Raw genomic sequence first — 25,142 nt, 5'->3', positions numbered from 1 at the left:
TTATTTTTGTGCAATTAATTCTCAAGATAAAATATATATTTTGTGATTATTGTGTAAAAAGCACGGGTGGACTGTATCCAAGTATTCAAGCTCAACTACAATCAAAGTTGCTCAGTCAATTCTGTACTAATTAAGTACTGGAAGCACTTAAAGTAATGGATTACTTGGTTTTAAAATATAAAAACCAAAAAATGCTCAATCTTTCGGAATTTGCTGAAAATCAAGATTTGTTTGGCCATATTCAACATGAAGTGAATCCACGGAGGGGGGTGCCCTGGGCACAGCCATAGCTGAGGTGTACCATCGAGCGCAGCTTCACACCTCAGCATTGATTGCCTACACCTGGCCTACAGAGCACCGCTTCATGGATTCGTCTATAGACGCTTTGTGGAACGTCCACAGCCAGGCGGGGAGGGAGGGTGCTATTTGTCACTGCACTCATCAATAGACTCTATTATCCCATTCTGACCTGAGATCAGATTCATACGAGGTTTCCACATGGACACACACTGGTCTGATGAACCCATTCTGACCTGAGATCAGATTCATACGAGGTTTCCACATGGACACACACTGGTCTGATTAACCCATTCTGACCTGAGATCAGATTCTAGAAATGTCAGTCGCTCTTCAGTTTTTCAAAAAATAGCAGACCTACAAGCTCGTATCGCGCCACTCGGTGGCGCGATATGAGCTTGTAGATCTGCTATTTTTCAATAGCTAAAGCATAACATGATGCCGACACCAAAATGGGTGCCCGGTCAGAATGGGTTATAGAGTGTTGGGCGGGAGGAGTACAGGAATTAGGACGTAGGCTCCGAGTCCTCCCGGTGGGGGCTCCTCACTGACAGGTGAGGATTCGGTACAGGACACAACAGCGGTGACAACACAGCAATGTGCAATGCGGGGAGGGATTAATTGGCATATTAACGACTAAAATGGGGAGAAAAAGGGGGAGGACAAAGAATGCGTTGCAACAACGCACTGTGATCTTGTAGATGTAGATACTACTTTTATGTGACTGTTATATGACAAAGTAGGGCATTCATTAAAAATAACAACACCTGAAATACGGAGATAATAGGTTTCCATGCAGACGGCAGCCAGCCGGAGGTGAGTGTATTAGAGAGTGTGCTACCCTGTGGCATCATGGCTCTGTGTGCTGGAACTTTACTGTGTGATGTGTAATGACAGGCTGTCTGTGCAACCGCTTCCCTGGAGCCTGTGTGTATGTGTGTATGCGTGCATGCGTGTGAGCGAGCGAGCGCGAGTGTGTGTGCGTACCAAAATGTCCCCACAAGCATAGTAGAATATGATTCAGGCTGGGGTTATAGGCTTACGATTTGGGCACGCAGAAGTTTGGTTTAGGGATTAGAGATAGAGTCACGCCTGATTTACACCAATTTGCGTGCTGGCACGATGCGCCGAAAAACAGCTGATCTACAAGCTCACAGCGCGTCACGGTTGTGAGCTTGTGGATCAGCTGTTTTCTGGCTTTAGGCTTAAAAGTGGCCCAATGTCAATGTCCTCACATGAGTAGTAACACTCAAGTACAGTGTGTGTTGGGTGCGTGCGTGCGTGGGTGCATGCACGTGGGTGCATGTCAAGGACATCATCTTCATAACTTGTCTCGTTAGACTGTGGCATGTAGACCAGCTGTCTGAAGCATGCACGCCAGGCGTGTGACATTGACATGATCTGTTAAAACAAGATCGTCTCTGCACAATTCCAACACACTTGTTCGCCATTTTTGTCTTACACCACAATAATAAAAAAAAACGATGGTACAAAAGCAGTGGGAATAAGGTGAAGGAACCTATTGCTGGCAGATCTACACACTCGCACTATAGTGCTTGTACATCTGCTATGGAAATAAATATTGAATGTGTGAGAACTGCTGGTTTACAAGGCATTTGTAGAATCGGTCTTGGCTCTAAATGGGCCAAGACAGAGTTTTGTTTTTACTGACTTATCATGCAGGTTCTGTGTTGTTTGAGTGCTTTTGACATTTCAAAAGAGCCCAAAACGACGCAGAAAAGCATAATAATAGCAGTAACCAGCCGTCTAAAATCAGCGACTGAAATACAGCTTGCTGCCTGAGGTGGTTGTGTCGTGTTGATGACCACCCAAACGATGGCTAGCTGTGTGTTACCATGTCGGTGTGCAGGCTTCACCTCAGTGCTGTAGCACAGGGGAGCCAAACCACAGCGTACTGCAGACCTTACTGTAGACCTCGTACAGTCACAGCTTCCCAAACCACCGTGCTGTTAAGATCTGAGACAGATTATATACAAATGCCTGCTAAATCAGTAGTTCCAAAACTTTTTTGTGTGTAGGAATCCAAAATTGTTGTTGATAGATAGATAGATAGATAGATAGATAGATAGATAGATAGATAGATAGATAGATAGATAGATAGATAGATAGATAGATAGATAGATAGATAGATAGATAGATAGATAGATAGATAGATAGATCTATGTCCTAAATCCTGATAATTAATCTAATCTAAAACGTCATGGCTGCTTTCTCTGTAGTTGTAATGCCTTAAATTAGTTGCACGCCGGTGCCATGAATGATCACTAAATAGCAGATCATCAAGCTCACAACACGTCACATTTGCGACACACACAGTGTGAGCTTGTAGATCTGCTATTTACATCATGCAACCGTAAGCGTGCAACTAAGTATAAACCAGTGTTAATCCATTCTGAACGGGCACCCATTTTGGTGTCAGCATCACGTTATGCTTTAGCTATTTAAAAATAGCAGATCTACAAGCTCATATCGCGCCACCGAGTGGCGCGATACGAGCTTGTAGGTCTGCTATTTTTGAAAAATCGAAGATTTTTAGAATCTGATCTCAGGTCAGAATGGGTTCATCAGACCAGTGTGTGTCCGGCGGAAACCTCGTATGAATCTGATCTCAGGTCAGAATGGGTTAAAGCTACTGTAAACCGTGATCAGTCACAGCTTCCCCACAGCACAAGGTCTGCCATGGCAACCGACGTCCCAACACAGTAGAAACCTGCGTTGGAGCATAGACAGCACGGCCCAAACGAACAATAGCAACGTTATGCTTGTCGTGAGCGTGTTAGGCAAACACAGTAGTCTGCTTTGTTGACGTATTAGACGTTGAAACATTTCCACTTTTGTACAGTACGACCTCTGGAAACGACTCGAATCATGTGTCTTCTGAAGACACATGATGATGTGAATTCACGCCGACTGACTGGAATGGTTTACCAGGCTAGGAATCCCCCTGCAGGGCTCTATACTCGTCGTGTTGAGAGCTTGTAAGTCGGCTATATTAGCAGAATGTTCGCCTATATTTCCCCAAATGTTCCACCTGAATGGACTATGAATCGGGACACTACTGTTCAAATGGTTAAGAAACACACTAGACTGAGTGCCCAGAATCTGTTCTAAGAAGATAAGTGTGCGTTCATTAATGTGTGGTCTTGTGGCCTACAGGGATTCCCATAATGCACTCCTCACCGGTTCAGAAATGGCCGTGAGCTAGAACTATGGTTTAATTAAACTGTAGCTGCTCCATTTTGTTATTAGGCAACTTGATGGGAATATGATTGTCAAAGGAAGCACTTTCAACCCGTCGTTCCTATTTTAAAGTGTTATTATAGGTAAAATTGTCCAAATTTCTGAATTGCCGAAGGTTATGGAAGGCAGAGACTCGATTACAAATTAATTTGACACAATATTCTGTCAAATTAAATTGTAACCTCTTTCTGTTACGATGTCTCAGTGACTAAACACAACACATGTTAGAATTAATTCAAATCAGAACGCCTCATTCAAAAGGTACAAAGGCTTACACTACATTGACTGACATGACGGAATGAAAATATGTCATTACCGTCAGACGTCAATGGTCTTATGAGACAACATTTAGCCTTCACGTTTCCATTAAAACTTCCTTTCTTCTCTCTGACTCAGACTCTCTCTCTCTCTTTCCCTCTCTACAGCGAGGCGGGCGTGCAAAGAGAACATGGTAATAACAGTGGCGGCGATGAAACTAGGTCAATGAAGACGCACTGGATACAGAGAGAGAGAGAGGGAGAGAGAGAGAGAGCGAAAGAGACAGACAGACAAACGAGATCTAGAATGGTACAATCATACAGTACAGTAGGTCCCCTCAGGTCAGCTCCATTCCACACACATAACACATGACCTGGCCTGTTTTATCCTCCTCCATGACCATCCTGTCTCTCCATGTAGGCCTGACCAAGCCACCCACGCACGCACGTGCGCACGCACGCGCGCACATGCAGAGGTCTCTTTGCAAGACAATGACAATGATTTGCATTTACATTAGTGTGTTACATTAGAGCATGGGTTTTCAACAGGTGGTCCGTGGACCACTGGTGGTCCGTGGAGGTATTGCATGTGGTCCCTGACCATGCATTTAGTAATGTAGGATTTGTTGATTTGTTTTAAATGTTCTTTCCACTAGTTGAGAAACCGTGAACTGAATGACCTGGTGACCTGTGATGAGTCCATCCATGTAGTCATTTACTGACAAGTTGGAGGTCAAGAAATTCAACAGAAAAAGGGAGTTAGAATCTCAAGAAGGGGGAAGTGCACCGGATTGTCTGGTTGAGTCATTATTAATAGGACATTTTACTAGTAGTAGTCAACGGTTGAGAAACAGTGGGATGTACATGGGATGCATAGCAAGTGTTAACTTACAAAAGCACTAATATTAGCCCATATATCCCCACCCAACACAACAGTGGTCCCCAGGTTGATAAGTCAGGGTGGTGGTCCCTGGTTCACAATCAGTTGAAAACCCCTGCATTAGAGTGTCCCTATTTGAGGGCGTACATTCTGCAAAAACACCCAGCAGAAATACAATCTCATAACGCGCCGAAACACGACACATTATTAACAAGAGCGTGTAACTAAATAATAACTGTCAGGTTTCCACCCGACAGGGACGTGATTTTTGGTCATTAAACAAAGAATAAATTAGCCTTCACTAACTAAGCTATGGTAACTATACTGTACAGCAAAGTGGGTGGACGTCTCGGTTTGATTCGACAGCCGTTTACAATCTTTGTAATTAGCTGTTTACAATTAGCATAGTGACTGGTGGGACGACGGCCACAACTTACTGTTCATCATAACAATATCGCTGATGTTCAAACGGAGACATTCATCCCCGGAGGGCGGGCGGGAGGGTGGGTGGCACTGGGTGGGAGCGTCCAGACACTGAGCCTGCCATTGTTGGAGCGGGGAGAGTTGACAGAGGGCCAGGAGGACATTTGTTGTATCCAACAAGGCCCGATCATCACACCCCGGGAACAATGGACTGAGTGGAGCCATTGTGTCCCACTCCCTGCATGCCCATGCCAGTTCATTGGGTTGACAGATCCTTTGCAGACAGTTCTCGGAAAACCGGGCCGTCCCTGACGGAGAGAGAGATGCATGTGAACTATTGCTGGCCTGGGATTAAAGCAGCACTATGGAACTTTGTCTGTCTGTCTGTCTGTCTTTCTAATATCACTTGAATGGACAGCAGCCATCAGTGTGTGACAGAACAGCACGCACGCACGCAAAATAAATCATCCGTCTCTCCCTCCAGGTCCATCAATCAGTCTAGCAGGAGGGAGTCCCCCTCATCTCATCTCATCTCTTATCATCTCTTCTCTATGATATGCAGTACAAAGGCTCCATTGCGGCTCAAAAGGAGCATCCAGTTTCCTGGGGCTTGCTGTGCGGGGCGAGTCTAGACATGAAACTACAGGAGGAGGAATGGAGTCCTGCAACCTGACCTGCCTCGTCACTGAAGTCTGAACTGTGTGTGTGTGTGTGTGTGTGTGTGTGTGTGTGTGTGTGTGTGTGTGTGTGTGTGTGTGTGTGTGTGTGTTTGCGTGTATTACTATATATTATTATGAGGGTCAAATGTCTCCACACAAGTACAAGTAGTATAATTTGAGAAATCAACACATTGTGTGGGCAATTTCCCAATTGTCCAGATACCTGCACATGTTATGTTTAAAAGGCACCACAGAGCGACACGTTATGGGCTTGTAGATCTGTTATTGTACACCAGCACGTAACTAAGTATAACTTAGACTTCAGGGTTTGGGTTAAAAGGTGTCAAAATAATTGTTAAAAATGGCATTTAGCTTACAATATTGCTGTGTGTATATGTCCTCACAAGTACTATAGTGCTACAATGTTTGTGCATGTGCGTGTGCGTGTGTGTGTGTGTGTGTGTGTGTGTGTGTGTGTGTGTGTGTGTGCGTGCATGTGTGTGGTCTCCATATCCTGTGCTGTTCATTGATGCGTTGATGTGATCATAACAGTTGTGTTGCACCTCAGCCCCTGTGGTGATTATAACACACTTGCAGTGCAGTTGTGTTGCACCTCAGCCCCTGTGGTGACTGACATACCTGTGAATACTGATGAAAGGTATTCACACTTATTTTATTTATTTTCACTGAAAGGACACTCCCTTGAGTTGCAGCAACTCATTTTCAAGGGTGTACACTTTTGAGATACTTTTACGTGAGTATTTGAGTAGCGTTTGACACTGCTACTACTAGTTTATACGATTTAATTAAGCCCTACTTTTATTTATTTTTGCAATTTTGTTACTTTTATGAAAATAATTGTGAAACGGTGGCCATTTCATAATGAATACTTTGCCATTAGCAGTAAGTATATTTTGATGCCTATACCTTTTTGTACCGTACTTTTACTTGTAACCAAGATTTCTACATGGTGGCACTGATACAAATCAGAGTGTTCTTCCACGACTGCAACTGATATGATCTACCACAGCTTCCTCGCATGCATTAAAACACACACACCCTTTTCTTCTGTAACACTAACGCACGCACACGTGTATCGCCTGCCGCGACCTCGCCCAGTTATGTGCTGTCTTATACCGTTATGCGGCCCATGGCATGGCTGCACTCTCAGGCGCTTCACAGCTGAGCGCGCTCCGTCTGACGTGAACAGCCCCGTGGCCACGTGTGGAAACAACAGGGATCAGACACTGAACCTGTCCTGCACGGGTACAGGTGCACCACCTGGAACCTCTTATCTCCATATTCGTGAAATAAAGGGATTGTTCACCTTTTTCTTCTATCAATTAACCCATTTAGGCCTGAAAAAAATGTCTTCTAAATCCTGACAGTTTTCTGAAATACCTATGTTTCTAGGCCTATAGGATATATCACTCATTATTTCATGTCAAGGACCCCAAAATGATCTGTATTTGGCCGCCGACCCACATCTGAAAATATGTTGTTCCAGGGACCCCCCCCCCCCAGAAGTAACCAGAAGTTAAAAACGTTTGTTCTGAAAAAATATATTCCAAATTTGAGGCACATTTTCACGATTTTCCAAAAATAGCAGACCTACAAGCTCATAGCGCGCCACTCGGTGGCGCGCTATGAGCTTGTAGATCTGCTATTTTTCAATAGCTAAAACACCAAAAGGGGTTCCCGCCCAAAATGGGTTAACTCACCCCATGAAGACTTGAATTGGTGGATATTTGTTTTGTTTGCATTTGTTTTGCATCCCTAAGCCAATCATTTGATGACCCCGGCTATAGTTGAACAACTTTAAAAACCTTTTCAACCGAACCTATGAGTGTCTCCATAGGGAATTACCACTGCTGGTCATCAGATTATTGGCTTAGGAATGTGCACACAAACACAACAATATCCATGAATTCAAGTCTTCATGGGGTGAGTATTTGATAGGGGGGTGCAGTGTCGGGTACAGTTCTGTAACCGACATGAGACAATACCATTGCCGGTCTCAACCTTAAGAGTATATATTAAAGCGCAAATAACATGCATTTTAAAACAGCTTTTAATATTTAATAATCATATTGTCTATGTCCCTCAAAGTTATTTCTAATGGTTTGAGCCTCAATCACCACTCTGATATAACCAGGCCTTGTCAATTCTTTCTGGACTTTGAAAGCAGTTTTAGCTGCAGTACCACAATGTCCTGAGGTGGTGGGGGTGCTGATATGCAGATTATTTAATATTTGAGTCATTATAATACTGATGCTAGATAAAACCAGGCTTGTTTCCATTCCATGCCAGCTTGGAAAATCAACAATGGTGGACATTGTAAACAAAGTGGAAATGCAAATTTGCAACTGAAGACTGAAGAAATGGAGGAATTATACAAAGTAGGGTGACATTGATGACATCACGATGAGGCCAAAATCAGTCGAGCTGTTTCTGAGAGCAATTTCCATTAAAACACCCATATGACATGAAGGCCTGATTGTTCAAAATTGGTTATTTGTGGGGATAGAAAACACACATGGGAGCCCCAAAAACACAAAAGAAATTGAAAAATAATTTTATGTTATAGGTACTTTAATAGAGACGTCACCTGATTTCTCCTCCCATACACTTGCATTGAGTTGCTCAAAAGCGCATGAGGAGATTTCACTCCTCTTTCCGGGTAGGAACAGAGTGCATTCTGGGATGGATTGGGCCAAATCGTGAACACGCTGGCCGGTGACTATATCATTGCACGCGTTCACGTATGAAACAGCGTTCACGTGTCATTGCCCCCAATAACATGAACGTGCGCAATGATAGTCAACGGGCCCAGCGCTGGCTCGAGCTGCACTACCAAATTCGGCCACTATGTCCATTTCACCTCAGGGTTTCCTCTCGGTGACGTCTCTATTATATTTATACTCTAAGGTCTCAAACCCTACACCTCCGGATTTAACCTTTTAACACTTATTCAAAAAAGGAAATTATGTGGATGCCAGGATGCACTTAGACACAGCATGGAAAAACATCAGACTTGATCCAGGGCTCCATTGTGGAGTCTCAGACTTCAATGTTCGGCAGCCTGTGACATCAGTCATTTACTGTATGACATCAGTTGTAAATGACATATCTGTGACGTATGACTGGATATTTTGGGCAAGGGTTCAGCGCCATCTGGGCAAATTGAGTTACCGCAGATTAGGATCATCTAAAAACATAGACATCAAACACGCACAAGTATCCAGATCACACGTGCCCACGGCAACAACAGCAACTATAGGAATGCACTCTGTCGAGCTGCCAACTTGCGCCTTGCACACTAGTAGGCCATGTATGGCCTCCTTGTGCACAAGCAGAGCACGCCATGAGGTGCGCTCACCACTGGCATCACCGCTTAACCCCCTGATATTTTATATATTGTAATGACGATAGATTATGTTGCCAGAGATGCTGGTCCCTGATTGGGCTACGGTCTTAACCCATTCTGACCGGGCACCCATTTTGGTGTTGGCATCATGTCATGCTTTAGCTATTGAAAAATAGCAGATCTACAAGCTCATATCGCGCCACCGAGTGGCGCGATACGAGCTTGTAGGTCTGCTATTTTTGAAAAAATCGAAGAACGACTGACATTTTTAGAATCTGATCTCAGGTCAGAATGGGTTAATTAGACCAGTGTGTGTCCAGTGGAAACCTCAGTATGAATCTGATCTCAGGTCAGAATGGGTTAATCAGACCAGTGTGTGTCCAGTGGAAAACCAGTGGAACCAGTGGAAAACCTCGTATGACATACAGTACATACCCCATTACCCCGACATACATACCCAGTCGATCACAGTACTTGCACGCTCTGCTTGCGCAAGTAATAAATGTCCATTATAAAGGGTATACAGTATACTTACATACATCATGTCCAGGGAGTGTACTTGTACATCAAGCTGCCTCACGCTATAGACTAGAGAAACATTAGATGACCTCATAGTCAAGGCCGGTGTGATATGGGGCCACACGGAGACTAATTACTCTCCCTTATTGTCGGTAATGATGCAGCAATTAATGCCAAAAACCAATCCAAAAACAAAATGGAACAGAGGTATGTTTGATAGCGTCGGATAGCCAGAGGGGCTATACGGACCACGGTTGTTTCTCGTGACAGAGAGCATGTCTCTCTCTCTCTCTCTTGCTATCCGGCCCACCTGACCACCTGACCCAGTTAGTCAAACACTGCTTTATTTAGTCTCCAAACAGCCAGCCTCCATTATGACCATGCACTGAACTCACCTCTGGTTTTAAAGCCCCACGACTACTGCTGGCCTTTGGGACCATGCCGTGTTGAGCCATTAGTGGATAATGCAGTGAGCTGCATGTTTTCATCTTCAGTGACAGGGGTCACCCCATCTCAGCGAACAGAAAATACATGTTCAGGTCGGAACATTTAACCACTTGAGGGTTTACGACTTTACGTGGTTAAATGTCTGAAAGTACACATTAAACATGAAGCCGCATAGGCTTCAGAGTAGACGCACCTCCAGCAGTAGACTGGGCTGACATCTGAACCCATTATTTCACTTGGCGGCAGGGACCCGTTGCGAGTGCATGTCCTTGCAGGTTGTCCGGCAGGTTTTCGACCCCGCGACCTTCCGCATGAAAGGTGCACGCTCTAACTGCTGCATATAGGGTGACCCACACACATTTATGTGACATGAATTTAGACTTAAAGGTATATTCAGTGATTTCACTTAATTCAAATATCACTTATTTTTTTGTTTTGTTGTGATAATCCTCCCTACTATAGAGTGTGCTGGCCATATAAGAGGTGAATCCCAATTGGGAGTGTTCACCCTACAAGGTGCGGTACTAGGTAGGATAGGGTAGGGCACTGCACTGGCACTACCCTGTGGAGGTGGCATAGTGCACACGCAGAGGGCATGTCTGTGGATTGAGACGGCGTCCACTGGGCTGAGCTGGGCGGAGCCGAGTGGAGCTGGGCGGAGCCAAGCCGTGCCCAGCTTTCTCGACTGGCGGCCATTGCTGTTTACACGGACTGACTGCAGTGTTGTTAAAAGTAGTTAAAACTACCTTTTTAACCCACGGAATTTACTTTCAAGTAATTTTTGGGGAGTATTTAGTTGTTTAAACTTCATGTATGTGGTCAATTAATCATAAAAGGGCCTATTTAAAAATATCCCACAACGGCGTCGGAGAATTCAGAGAACCGTAGGTCTCGCTTTGGGGGCTGTCACCAGGGAGCTGTACCCGTTTTTACCTCTCCTTTGTCGGCGTGGGCCGGGGCGATTTCCCCCCGTTTCTCCTGCGGGGCGACGTGGTGCCCGTGTGTGATGCGGTTCGTTTCCAGTTGTTTTGTTTCCCCGGGTGTCGGGTGCAGTGTAAATAAAAGCTATTCTATAAAATATCTATTGTTATTACTACGTCGAATCTGATTTGGCTTGAGTCCTGACTCGTTGCAAAGAGTTTCTGAAAGGAAGGATATACCAAACTGCCATACACTTCATAATGATAAATGTTTTTACATTTGGACAGAATACAGACTATCGTCGCATCTGCTGTTTGATTTGTATTAGCAGGCACCGATCAATCACTGATCATATAGGCTAAGTTTATTGCTATAATGTCATTTAATATAGGTATACTTTTACATGTAACCAACCACATATAGGCCTATAGCCTATACCTACTGTAAAGTGAGTATAAACTGTTAATTCAACTGAGGGAAATTAATTAATCAGAATGATACTCTTAATCAGTTAATTACATTTGCATTTACATGAATGAAAAGGTTAAACCAGGCCAACTCTCAGCTCTAAATGGATAGGCTACATTTATCACAATATTATTTTACGGTGTAATCTAACACAAATCTTACAAATGCTGTCACTCAGTTATTTAATTTAGGCAGAAAATATATCACTGAATAGTGTATGCAATTAATGCATTCAAAAGAGCTGAATAAATGTTTTATGGACCCATAGTAGTGATTATTATTTAATAATAATAATAATAAAACTTTATTTGTATAGCACCTTTCATGACATGAAATGCAGCTCAAAGTGCTTTACAGAGCAATGGAGCATTAAAAGACAAGCAGTAATGCAATGCAATACAGTGAGGACATGAATAACAAAAAATAAAAGATAAATTAAAAGCAATGTTGTAGAAGTGGGTCTTGAGCTGTGCTTTAAAAATGTCTACAGAGGCTGCCTGACGAAGGTACAGTGGGAGCATGCCGTCGGCCCGTAGAAGCAAAAAGCTGCTTCCCCGTATTTTTTTGTTGCCATTTCTTTAGGCAAAGCGAGCAGGCCAGCAGTGGAAGACCTTAGGGGGGGGGGGCGGTTTGGGACATATTTAGGCAGACAGTCATGTAGGTAGGAAGGTGCGAGACCATTGAGAGCTTTATACACAAGTAAAATAATTTTAAAATCAATCCTAAAAACAACCGGAAGCCAGTGCAGTGAAGCCAAAACTGGAGTAATATGTTCTCTCATCTTAGTTCTAGTTAAAACTCTGGCTGCTGCATTTTGGACAAGTTGTAATCTGTCAGTTGTTTTCTTAGCCAGTCCTGAAAAAAGTGCATTGCAGTATAAATCAAGCCGAGAAAAAACAAAGGCGTGGATTAGCGTTTTTGCATCGTCCAAAGACAAATAGGCTCTGATTCGTGCAATATTTCTAAGGTGAAAAAAGGCAATCTTGGTAACATGATTAATGTGTTTGTGTGTGATTAATTTAAGTTGTTTTGCCATACCCATTTATTTTGCCATAAATCAGATAGCTTTAAGGTACGGCCATGACAGCAATGGTAGGAAAAAAGATATATAATATATTAATCATATTCGGATATTCGGTTTTCGGGGGGCCAACTGTTTCCTATATTCGGTATTCACTGCAGTTTCGGCCAATAATTTCCCTTTCGGTGCATCCCTAGTTGTATGACTGTATGTATGAGTATGTAAATAGTTCAATTCAACTTTGTAAATACAACATTTATTTATTGTTATTTTGTCTTCGGTATAAAAATGAATTAACATTGAACAAGGATACCGTATCTCAGACTCAATCATGTAATAAATAACGTCAAAATCAAGTAATTCCAGTAGAAAATTAACACAAATAAATACATAAAAAGTACATTCATTGCACATTGGGCCCTGGTGTTCCTGACCCTGCTCCAGACCCCAGTGCAGCTGTACCACTATGGTCTGGTATGGCCTCGGCTAGGCCTGGTGGTGCTGTAGGCCAGCAGTCCGGCTCCGCTCCAGAGACTTCCAGACATGGCAGTCTCACGTGATGGTGCTGCTGTAGGCCCGCCGCTGCAGGCCACCTCCTCACCCGTCTTTGGATACATGCACTCCTAAGGCAGTGGAGAATGAAGGTTTCAGAACCACTGGCTTAACAGGTTATTTGTATGGCAGTAGTGTTACAACTCAGAATTCCCTTATTGTTAAAAAAAAAAAATGGCTTTTGTGCTTGGGTAATAATTATGTTCTGTTGTGGTCCAATGATGACTTTACAACAGGTTGCCATGTCAAACATTAGAACTTGAAGTCAATACACCACATTAACACAATACATAATTTAACACAGATGAAACCATAAGAAGGTTAAAGTATTAAGTGCATTATACTATACATGGAATAAAGCTAAATATAATCTCAATGTAATGATGTTTTAGGCAGACCAGCTGAAGAAATCATGGCATTTCTGAGACTGTTCATGTTTCTGGAATATGCTTCTAAACTTGTATTCTATTGCTAGTTTGATCACTTTCACCTTAAAATAACATGAATTAATAAATGACTGAAAATAGCCAATCTACAAGCTCACAAGTCACAACATGTCGCACTGCAACGTGTTGTGAGCTTGTATATCTTCTATTTTTGGTGTGGACTTTTCTAGTCCTCTATAGCAGTAGTTCTCAAACATTTGACTGAGTGTACCCCAAAATAACTTTCATTCACGGCACGTCTGAATTACAATTTGTGTCTTACACACACAGCCAGACAGACAGACACACATACACACAACGCATGTTTAGTTTAAGCAGGATGTCGGTGGATATTTTTTTCTTTGCAAGGAATCGGGACTCAGGTTGAATCAGATTCGACCATAGACTCGACGTGGTAATAATAATAATAACAATAATATAGTGGCTGTTATTTGTGGTGCACTTAGTTGACATTTGGGGGGGTGGAACGGTTGGGGGCGAGTTGCATGTGGGCTGTGGGTGTCCACAGTGGATTCATGTCATGCATGTGGATCGTTTCGTTCCGTGGGAGGGACGGGGGGAATAGCTTCGGCCTGTGCCGACCGGGGAGAGCTGGTGGCGGGTTGCATCCCCTTTGCTTGCAGCCCCCGGGGCGAGACCTGTGGCTCTCTGGATTCTCCGACATCGTTGTGGGATATTTTTGAATGGGCTGTTTTGTGATTGATTGACCGCATGTATGAAGTTTAAACAACTGAATACTCCGCTAAAATAACTTTAAAGTAAGTAATTAAGTTATTTCGTTCCGTGGGAGGGACGGGGGGAATCGCTTCGGCCTGTGCCGACCGGGGAGAGCTGGTGGCGGGTTGCATCCCCTTTGCTTGCAGCCCCCGGGGCGAGACCTGTGGCTCTCTGGATTCTCCGACATCGTTGTGGGATATTTTTGAATGGGCTGTTTTGTGATTGATTGACCGCATGTATGAAGTTTAAACAACTGAATACTCCGCTAAAATAACTTTAAAGTAAGTAATTAAGTTATTTAACTTACTTCCGACATCTTTCTTTTCCTCTTGTTGCTGTCCTCTGCTCTGCTGCGGGCTGGTGGGGAAGGGGTAGAAATGCCGAGAGCCTGCGCAGTACGGCTGCGCCGTGGCGATGTACACTGCACCGAGAGGGTACATCCCCAGTGGCCTTTAGAAGCGAGCTCGGGCGGGGAAAAATAGTGCGTGGCCCAGTGCAGTATCAACAGGACACTTTTTGCGCTCTGTGGAATGGGATGCACTGCGGGCGCGGCGCTGTGACGTCATATACCACGAAATACGCACTTCTCAGTGTCTACACTCTCAATTGGGATTCACCTAAGGAGTTCCTCCCTGTCCCCAGTTAACCCTAACCTGACGCTGCCAGATGAGGGCGGTATTGGGTAACCATGTTCCCCAACACAGCACTCATCTGGGATCTCTCAGGCAGTTGAGCTGACAAAAATCCGTTCCGTACCGGACCAATCAGCGTGAGCTAAGGGCGGGATATGTGCGAAACCGGACGTGAAGCTATATAGACACGTCAATATGATTGGTTGTGTTTGCACGCCCACACGGTGATAGACAGACGGTCCCATCCAATCATCTACCAAGTATCTTGAAAAAAAGGAACAGCCCCGTCATCGAATTTGCTTCCGCGATCCCAGATCCCAATAAGCTGTGAAACAAATTTGTGTAGCAAGCTTCTTGGATCTGGCAGCGTCAGGTTAAGTTAACCCCTGGGGGGTCAAAAAACCTTAGGTTTCGTTTTTGACTCTCTATCCTTATTGGACGAAAGGCTGGGTCCCACAGGCAAAAACGAAACCTAAGGTTTTTTGAGTGAAATCACTGAATATACCTTTAAGACTTGAATTGAAACACTGATGATAGTGCCGTCAAACAAGTCTATGACTATGGAGCTATCTATAATACGGTTTTATACAATATGTAAAGTCATGCTTCATCGCTCTCTCAGCTACAGGGTAAAATGGATTATATATATATATATAATCAAAATATAGAGGCATTTATCACTCACTTTAACCACAAATACATATCACTCTTAGACCGCTTAAGTGGTTAATGCAGCAGGAGGCGAGCAGCATCAACATGAGGCCCATTGGAATCAGTCACGCAGGGGAAGACAGAGTCAAAAGCAACCTTTGTGTTTATTTCCATCTCAATGAAACTGTTGTGCACTTAGCCTTTTTCGGATACGATTTTCTCCCCTACTTTTCACTGGCTGAATCAGATTAGAAAAAAACAACCTGTCAACTGAGAATTCTGAGAATAGTTCCAAGTAAGCAGGGCTCTTTGTGTGAGTATCCATGTACTGTGAGTGTGTGTGTGTGTGTGTGTGTGTGTGTGTGTGTGTGTGTGTGTGTGTGTGTGTGTGTGTGTGTGTGTGTGGACATGTCTCTGTGTGTGTGCGTGCGTGCGTGTGTCAAGGATTTAGCTAGTTGTTAGCTCAGAGTTAACTCTGAATGAAAAGTATTCTCTACAGTCTACACAGTGTATCTGTCAGGAGGGGCAGCGTTGTGTCAAGAGATTACCTTACTGTGGTCATATGTCTAATACAGACACTATAGCTAAGATCTATAGGACACTATAGCCCGACAGGGCTCTATACTAGTGTATTTTCTGTTTTAATTCTATATTAAATATCTTTGCTGAAAATGGCCGATCATCAAGTTCACTTTGATCTGCTATTTTCTGCAAAAGTCTTGTATTGTAAATAAAAGTCCTCTAAAAACATACTTTAGTCAAAGTACAAAAGCATTGGCATCAAAACACGATACAATGGTAGCCTACATGGGCTAATTCAATGGTTTTGGAACTGAAATTTTGAAATTTCAAGGCAAATTTCATAGCAAAAATGGCAGATCTAATAAACTCAGAATGTGTCACATCGCAACACATTGTGTGTGAGCTTGTAAATCAGCTATTTTCCAAATTTCAATCGCTTATTATTGCATTTATTTTTGCTATTTTCTCAATCTGCAGGCACACCTGGACTTGTCTCATGCAGGAGCACACCAGAGTTAGGGTTCATGGCCAGTGTCACAGCATGGTGTCACGCAAGCAGCGGAGTTGTTCAAAGAACGAAAGTGTGCTGGTGTGAGACACATGACCTGCCACCTGCCGCTGGCTGACACGGTGACCTTTGACCCCAGTGGGGAAATAGCCTACATTCCTGCACGCATGAACTCAGACAGGACAGCAAGGACAGCAGGCTACCATGAGCCCCAAACTGTGTGCAGAGGAACACTGGTCTGCCTGGAAATTATACACTTTACTGTGGACAGGAGGGGGAGAGAGAGAGAGAGAGAGAGAGAGAGAGAGACAGAGATGCAGGGAGAGTGAACATGCTAGCTTCCTGTTGTTGAGTATCTTGTCTACTCTGCCGACTCTGCTGTGGAGGTCAACAGAACACGCCCTCATTTAGCCATCATTTAGAATGATAACCATAGCTCTCAGAACATACACACCTCAAGACAAACTGATATACATCCATATACGCCCTCTCACCTCAAGAGGCCGATATACATCCATATACGCCCTCTCACCTCAAGAGAAACTGATCAATACACTCATATCACCCCAGAGACTGATATGCATCCATATACACCCTCATGTGTATACATACATTTTACAAGATTTACAAGCTCACAAAGCATCACATTGTGACCCGCTGTGAGCTTGCAGATCGGCTATTTTCACCAGTTCCTCTTGTGGGTCTCGAGCTAAAAGGTTAGGGAACCACTGGCCTATCACCTCAGAGATACTGTCTGATAGGCTACTACTTTACTACTAATACTGTTATCACATCTATGCATTTCTAAAAGAGACATCATTATTATCATCATCATCATCATCATAATAATACGTTATGGTTTTAAGTGCCAAGGACACTAGCTATGATCAGCACCAATAAGATCACTTCAGACCAAAACCAAATCAAACGCTGCTGAAAATAGGCTATTACTAATACACTGGAAATAATTATTCATAATTACACACTCACAGGGTGACTACATAAATGGCGTTGAGATTTCAGGCAAAGTAAGCAAAGTGGTATAGGGATTGGCATCTCAACCCTTTCTGGATAATTTCTGTTAATGTTTTATTTTAGTTTAATGTAGCCTATTGTCATTCAAATCGTAGCGTTTTGGGGCACCGATGGCCTAATGAATATTGTAATGCCTGACGACCTTTGCTGCGTGTCCTCTCTCTCTGTTTCTTGTCACTGTGGCCCGCAGGTTGAGAATCACATGGCATATAGGACCCCCTGGGCTTGGGGGCTCTCAAGGTAGTCGAGGGCCACTGGGTCAGGGCGCTCCACAGATTCATTCCTGCAGCGCTGAATGCCCAGTGGCCTGGAGGGACACAGAAATAGCCACTCTGCAGGCTCACAGGGCATCGTGCTGTGACAGCATTGTGAGCGTTTACAGTATATCAGCGAGGTGTGAACTTGTAGATCTGCTGTCTGTCGGCAAAACAATTCTTGCTTCTGATTCCGTGTCTGACACACTGTGAGATAATCACAATTATTTTCCATAATCGTTTTCTAAATAGTTAAAATAGCATACCTATACGAGCTTGTAGATCCGCTATTTCCACTATGAATGTGATTTTTCTTTCCATTGTTTTCAGTTTTTCTGTGTTTGTGTTAACACAAACATTGGCTTGTGATTGGCTGATCACTCCATGTAGCGATGATTTGATTGGCTGAGCAAAGTACATAGTGAAAGTGAGGGCAGAAAAGTGAAGATGCCAAAAGTGATTGGCCAGAATGACTTTTGTGATGATTTGATTGGCTGAGCACGGAATGTGATGTATGAGAGCACCCGTCACTTCACAAGAGTGCGATTTATTTTGTATGAAGTTATTAAACCAGTCAGTAATTTATTTTAATATTTTTCTGAGGCATATTTGTCAAATCTGCCCTGTGCAAGCCAAACAGAAATGTAATTTCTATTCATTATGCTCCAGTATTCAATGACAAAAACTCAAATCGTTAATGGTAGTTATTTGTCATGTACAGTTTCATAATCATGACAGTCCTACTCGTTTTGGCATTTCACACAATGCTGAAATCTCAGAGATGTTGCAACACTCCCTGCTAAATGACCAAGTTTAAACATTTCGTCAGAAAATAGGCCAGGAGCAATTTGCATCCAGCAGCGAAATGAAAGCAAGGGACTGAATATTCATTGCAAAACAAAACAGAAAGATTCTACATAAATAAAGTCTCCTACTGCAACTAATCCAACACACAAAAAAAAAACGTCTATATTGCTGCTGCTGGAATAGTTTAGATATTTCATATTCATTTTATCAGACCCTTCCAGATTTCTTCGAGACATTTTGGAAACGGGAGGTTGTGGAAGCTACGCAACATGACAGTTGCAGAACGACACTTCCGCTTTTTGGCAAGGCACTGCTGGGTGTCCTCCTCAGCCACAGCAGTCCGAGGTGCAGCAGCCTGCTGATGCCGTTTGGCAAGTCGCCTCGGTGTCACTTGCCTGGTCTTGCCTGTTGCCAAAGGCACTTGGCCTCTGGCTCTGGCCCCTAAGGCTTGCATTCTGTATGTACAATCTGGGGTCGTTGTGTCATTAAACATTCAAGTAGTGAAATATTCCCTCCTTATGGCCGTTCGACATTTATGACGGTGGTTTCAGCGCTCTCTGGTGGACACAGAGGTGGAGTGCGGGAATACAGGTGTTCCTTCAGAGCATTCAGACGATTGAAATTCTTGCCACATTGTTTGCAGTGGAAGGGCCTTTCTCCAGTGTGGATACGTTGGTGTCTCTTAAGATCACCTAGATCATTGAAGCCCTTGTCGCACTGTTTACAACAGAAGGGTTTTTCTCCAGAGTGAACACGCCAGTGTCTCTTCAGAGCTCCTATCTGACTGAAACCCTTGTCACATTGCTGGCAGCGGAAGGGCTTTTCTCCAGTGTGGACGAGCTGGTGCGTCTTTAGGTTGACCAGCTGGCTGAAACTCTTGTCGCACTGATCGCAGTGGAACGGTCTTTCCTGGGTGTGAATCAGCTGGTGTGTCTTCAGGTGACTCATCCGACCAAAGCTCTTTTCACAGTGCTGACAGCGGAAGGGTTTTTCTCCAGTGTTAATGTGCTCGTGTCTCTTCAGATTACTCAGCCGGTTGAAACTCTTGCCGCACTGTTTGCAGACGTGGGGTTTCTTTCCTGTGCGCGTCGGCGGAGGCGTCTTCACTTCCGTCCGAGGCAAAGTCTCGATAAACTGTCGATTGTTGTGAGATCTTGGTTCATCTGTGGCGGGTCCCACTTTCTGGACGGTTCCAGCACCATTGGTTGGCTGACCGGCTGCCGGGGCGACACGTCCATTCGAAGGGTGCGTCTTTGCTTCTTCTATCTCGGCAAACTGTTGACGGCTGTAAGATCTCGGTTCATCCGTGGGTGCTTCTTGTTCCTGGCTGGTTACGGTGCTCCTGATTTGCCGACAGGCCGCCGAGGGGATCTGATCGTTCCTTAACATTTGGCAGTAGAGGTCGTTGTGACTCTTCTTCACATGTCTGTGGAGGAAGACCTGTGACGCGAAGGCATATGCGCACTCAGAACAGGAGAAGACCTTAGTCTGGGGTGACTGTGGCGTCGCTCGGTCCAGGAGGGCTGCTTCAGAACAAGAGAAGATCTGGGTCTGGGGAGACTGTGGCCTCGCTCGGTCCAGGAGGGCTGCTTCAGAACAGAAGATCTGAGTTTGGGGAGACTGTGGTGTCACTCCGTCCAGGAGGGCTGCTTCAGAACAAGAGAAGATCTGGGTCTGGGGAGACTGTGGCCTCGCTCCGTCCAGGAGGGCTGCTTCATCGTAACCCTGCTTCATCGTCAAAGCTGGTCGCAGTAAGTGACGGGATGAAGTGATTGGAGGGAGGTCCTGGATCTTGGAAGCTTTATTCAATGTGCGCTCTCTCCGCCTTGTTCTCTGTATCTCTATGTCTCCCGAAGCAAACTATCTTACTCTCACACTCTGAAGGCGCTTTGCTCCGGGCTGGCCTTTATACTGTCCAATAGAGTTTGCCCATGTCATTTTTGTGACGTCGCGACGCCTGATATGGCTGAATATGGAGACCTGGGTTGACCATTATGTCAAAATACAGTGTCCAATTGGAACCACCTACTGTAAGCCGGCTCCTTTCCAAGTCAACTGAGCAGCGACGTCTCAAGGGAGATGCCAGCCACCCTCTGAGAAAACTCATTTTGGCCACTTGTATCCGCCTTATTCTTTCAGTCATGACCCACACTTCATGACCATAGGTGAGACCATGGTGATCTATAATGTGGCTGATTCACTTCATGGCCATATAGGTGAGACCATGGTAATCTATAATATGGCTGATTCTCTCTAACTATATGTAGATATGCCATACTGCCTTCACTACTACGTCGCACCGCCTATCGGCTAACATGCTGACATCACTATGAGTCTGATGCGATTCAATGTGATGTTACTCATGAGTAACTCATGAGTCATTGGGTTTGTATAGGATTATGGCTGAGTTGTGACTGGTTTGTTTATGGTTATGTCATCATAGTGATGTGGCCGTTTTTTCATGGCTGACTCAGTGACATCAACGTCGACCGACATCAACATCGACATCGACATTGACATCAACATCGACCGACATCGACATCGATCGACAGACATCGATTGATCAATCGACATCGATCGACATCGATCGACATCGATCGATATCGATCGACATCGACATCAACATCGACATCGATCGACATGGATATGGAAAAAGAGAGAGATAATTTACTATAAAAACATCTTTTCGTCAATAACAATTCCATCATTCAGAGCAACAGATCCATTTTAGTGTGTGTATGAGTGGAATATTGTATAATTGGATACAGCAGCAGGTGTAATGCAATCTTGTTTGGGGGAAATCTATTTCATAACAACAAGTCTTCCAGTCATTGGCATTTTGAAGCCTATATAATTTACGACCCACGTGTGTTTCTAATCTGTGGAGAGAAACGTTTTCCATTCAAGGCATCACGGAACATGTGAGATCCCGTAAGTAACAACCCCGCACGACAGCATGGCTGGGCTGTTTGCATTATTGTGACTCATGTTAGTGACTACTGTATCTGTTGTTAGTGAGTAGGAGTGATGTATTTAAAAAAAATAAAAACACAAAAAAGGGTTGACAACAAGTCATTAGGCTTAATCTCATGAACCCTGCCTGGCAATTGTTATCTACATTTTGGGCCAGGTGTCGTTGTCAAATCTAGGCTTCCAAAATCTTAGGCTTCCAACTCCACAAAACCCTCTATGTATTGGTGAGTAGCGTACAGTAAGTGTTCTTATTATTTTCGCAGCATTTTCGAGTTAAGGAGACGTCCTCCTATAACACTATGGACCAGAGCTATAGGGGGTCCCCTATAAAGCTAAATGAGTGATAGTTAGACTTAGAAATCTGAATCATGTCTGAAACTCAGAGAGTGTACACATGGAACCAAATGGACCATTACAGTTCAATTTGGTTCCATTTGATACTGTACACACTCCGAGTTAACCCATTCTGACCTGAGATCAGATTCATACGAGGTTTCCGCCGGACACACACTGGTCTGATGAACCCATTCTGACCTGAGATCAGATTCTAAAAATGTCAGTCGCTCTTCGATTTTTCAAAAAATAGCAGACCTACAAGCTCGTATCGCGCCACTCGGTGGCGCGATATGAGCTTGTAGATCTGCTATTTTTAAATAGCTAAAGCATAACATGATGCTGACACCAAAATGGGTGCCCGGTCAGAATGGGTATGAACAAATAGGAATTTGCCGTGGAGTTTAGTGTCATAGAGATAGAAATGGGGGTAGCCTACGTGGCCTAACGCATGTCAAATCGGGGGTCCTTGAAATGAAATAAAAAGGTTGACCATCACTGGGTTAAACAATGCTCACACTTTAATTTCCCCTTTTCTGTTGAAAGGCACACGGAAACGCCCAAAGCTTTCAATTGCACAACATTCAGGCCTGTCCAAATTCCTCCACAGCTGATGCTACTGTACGGTGACTTTTAAACATAAATAGAACAGAAGCAGCCAGTCACGTTGGTGTTGTGAAGACATGATGCCTGCTTGGAAACATCTGCCCGGTTACACAACAGCGATGCTCGCCCACACCAAGGCCACAGGGCCAGAGATGCTCTCCGCACTGCCAGATATTGCAAGAGGAACTCTCACATGTGAAAAATATGAAAATGTGAGAAACGAATACCAAACGAGTCGCCCATTTATCAACTGGCCCCAGGCATGCATAGCTGGCGCAACTGCTCAGTCTGGTGTTCCTAAAGTAACCTAAGTAAATTATGCTTAAACGGTTAAACCTATAACCTTATTCCTAACCTTAACCCCAGAAAAACTATGCCTAACCCTAAACGTATTTCTAACCTTATTCTCAGTCAAACAAAATGAAGAATACAAGAACCAGCGCACTGAGCAGTCGGCGTGAGGTCAGCGGGAAAAAAAGATTATGGGTGACGGTAGGCTACCTGATACCTGAGAAACAGTGTTAAATGTTGTGACATTTTGGTAATGACGAATTGTGAAAAATGTTCTTATGATGAGCCCAACATGGTCGGTGACACCAGGGTGAAAGTGGTAAAACAAGTATAGCTCTATAGTTGCTGGAATCGATGGCCACTAAATTATTTTACACCACAGTAAACATGATGTTCTTATTCATCTTTTTCTTATTGCATGTGTACGGCCGAATGGGTGTGCTTACCCAACTGTATCCAGACACCACCCCACCCACACAGCCGCATAGGTCCTCTGATGGCCCACCCTCGCTTTGTGCCTGTCACCCTTCCCCTCCCTAGAGACAACACACACACACACACACACAAACACACACACACGTGCACGCTAACGCACGCACACGCACATGCACATGCACACACTGCAAAGTCGGTGTCAACTTACATCATTTTTTTAGCTAATACAAAAAGTGCAGTGGAAATGTTTCTCTTCACAAGTCTCATATTTCAAAAATATTTCTTAAAAATAAAAATAAAACACTGCCAAAAATAGACGATCTACTATACAAGCTTACAATGTGAGGTTGTAGTCATAGAATCCGTCATAAGAATAAGCATAAATTCAGACCAGAGAATACCCCCCCCCCCCCCCCCATCCTACCGTCCAGGTAGAAGACGTCCTCGGACTCCTCTCTCATTGAGTCATCGTAGTCCTCCTCGGACATGTCCATCCTGACTCCTTTCTCTCTCTCTTTGTTTTCCTCCAACGGCTGCTTAATCAGGACTCAGGGTGGCGAGCGACTGCATGCGGCTGTGAATGTAAATGGAATGGAATCGGCGTCTGGCCTCCTGGGCTCCCCCCCTTGGGCCCCCCGCCGCCCCGTTCCCTGGTTCCTCGTGTTTCCTTCTGGCCCCCCGATGGCACGATTCCGTGCGTTCGACCGAAAGTCACTTCCTCGATAGCGTGCACGCGACTCGGTAGAATAGCTTCTGCTCACTGAACTGGGTTGAGTACAGTAACTGCATGTACGTATGTGTGTGTGCGTGTGCCTGTGTGTGTGTGTGTGTGTGTGTGTGTGTGCGTGTGTGTGTGTGTGTGTGTGTAGAGAGAGAGAGAGACTGAAAAGCTGTGTGTATCAGCCGGCGTGCAACGGCTCTCTGAGGCGGATGTCTCTCTGCGTATGTTTTGGAGAGATGTTTGTGTGCGTGTGTGTGTGTGTGTGTGTGTGTGTGTGTGTGTGTGTGTGTGTGTGTGTGTGTGTGTGTGTGTGTGTGTGTGGAAGGTGCCGAGTGTGTGTGGCAAGAGTGAAAGTGGGTGTGTGTGTGGGTGGATGGGTGTGTGAGAGAGAGAGAGAGAGAGAGAGAGAGAGAGAGAGAGAGAGAGAGAGAGAGAGAGAGAGAGAGAGAGAGAACGGACTCCGGCAACTCTACCTCCCCTTTAAGTTTCCCCAACACTGGTGGTTTCATAATATCCTGTGCAAAGCTGAAGTGAAAGTGAGCTGTGTGTGGAGTGCACTTGAACCTGTGTGTGTGTGCGTGTACGTGTGTGTGCGTGTGTGTACGTGCGTGTGTCTGTCAGTAGTGAGTCAGCCCAAGTGGATGATGATTAGCAGCAATAATTAGCTTCTGTATTCTGAGCCAGCAGGGAGATGAAGACTGTGTGTGCGTGTGTGTGTGTGTGTGTGTGTGTGTGTGTGTGTGTGTGTGTGCATATGTGCCCCTGTGCCCGTGTGTGCCTGTGCCCTGTGTATGTGTGTGTATGTGTGTGTGTGTGTGTGGGTGTGTGAGGTGCAAGGTTGCCTCTACTTGTCATTCCTTTACATCTCGCTAGGAATCATGGGAGCTGGGTGAGTGGTGAGTGAGTGCACCCTCTATTTCTGCCCTGTGAAGGGCTGGTGATGTTGACAATGTCTGCATGTGACAGCTTTTAAACATGCCCTCAAACACACCCCACGAATATCAGCTGTGTGTAGGCACAATTTAATTAAAAGTATCGTTCCCCTTCAGAGCAATGTGTGAGGACAGAGGATTCCTTCTCTCTGAATCTTCGTCAAAGCCAGCCAGGTCTGTCAATAATGTTGGCGCGATCTGAACAAG

At 44.4% G+C, this 25,142-nt stretch overlaps 1 protein-coding gene across 1 annotated transcript in view; it reads right to left on the bottom strand.

The window, feature by feature from the left end:
• ripor2 (RHO family interacting cell polarization regulator 2) overlaps nt 1–23,790 on the bottom strand; it is a 110,827-nt gene extending 87,037 nt beyond the window's left edge. Inside the window, exon 1 of the mRNA XM_083789745.1 lies at nt 23,707–23,790. Coding sequence (XP_083645871.1) covers nt 23,707–23,776 — 70 coding nt within the window. The 5' untranslated portion in view covers nt 23,777–23,790. The remainder of the gene's footprint in view (nt 1–23,706) is intronic.
• Between the last annotated feature and the right edge of the window lie 1,352 nt (nt 23,791–25,142).

This window comes from Protomyctophum parallelum (genome assembly GCF_964188405.1).
Source record: "Protomyctophum parallelum genome assembly, chromosome: 1".
NCBI lineage: Eukaryota > Metazoa > Chordata > Actinopteri > Myctophiformes > Myctophidae > Protomyctophum > Protomyctophum parallelum.
This window is presented reverse-complemented; position numbering and strand designations above follow the sequence as displayed.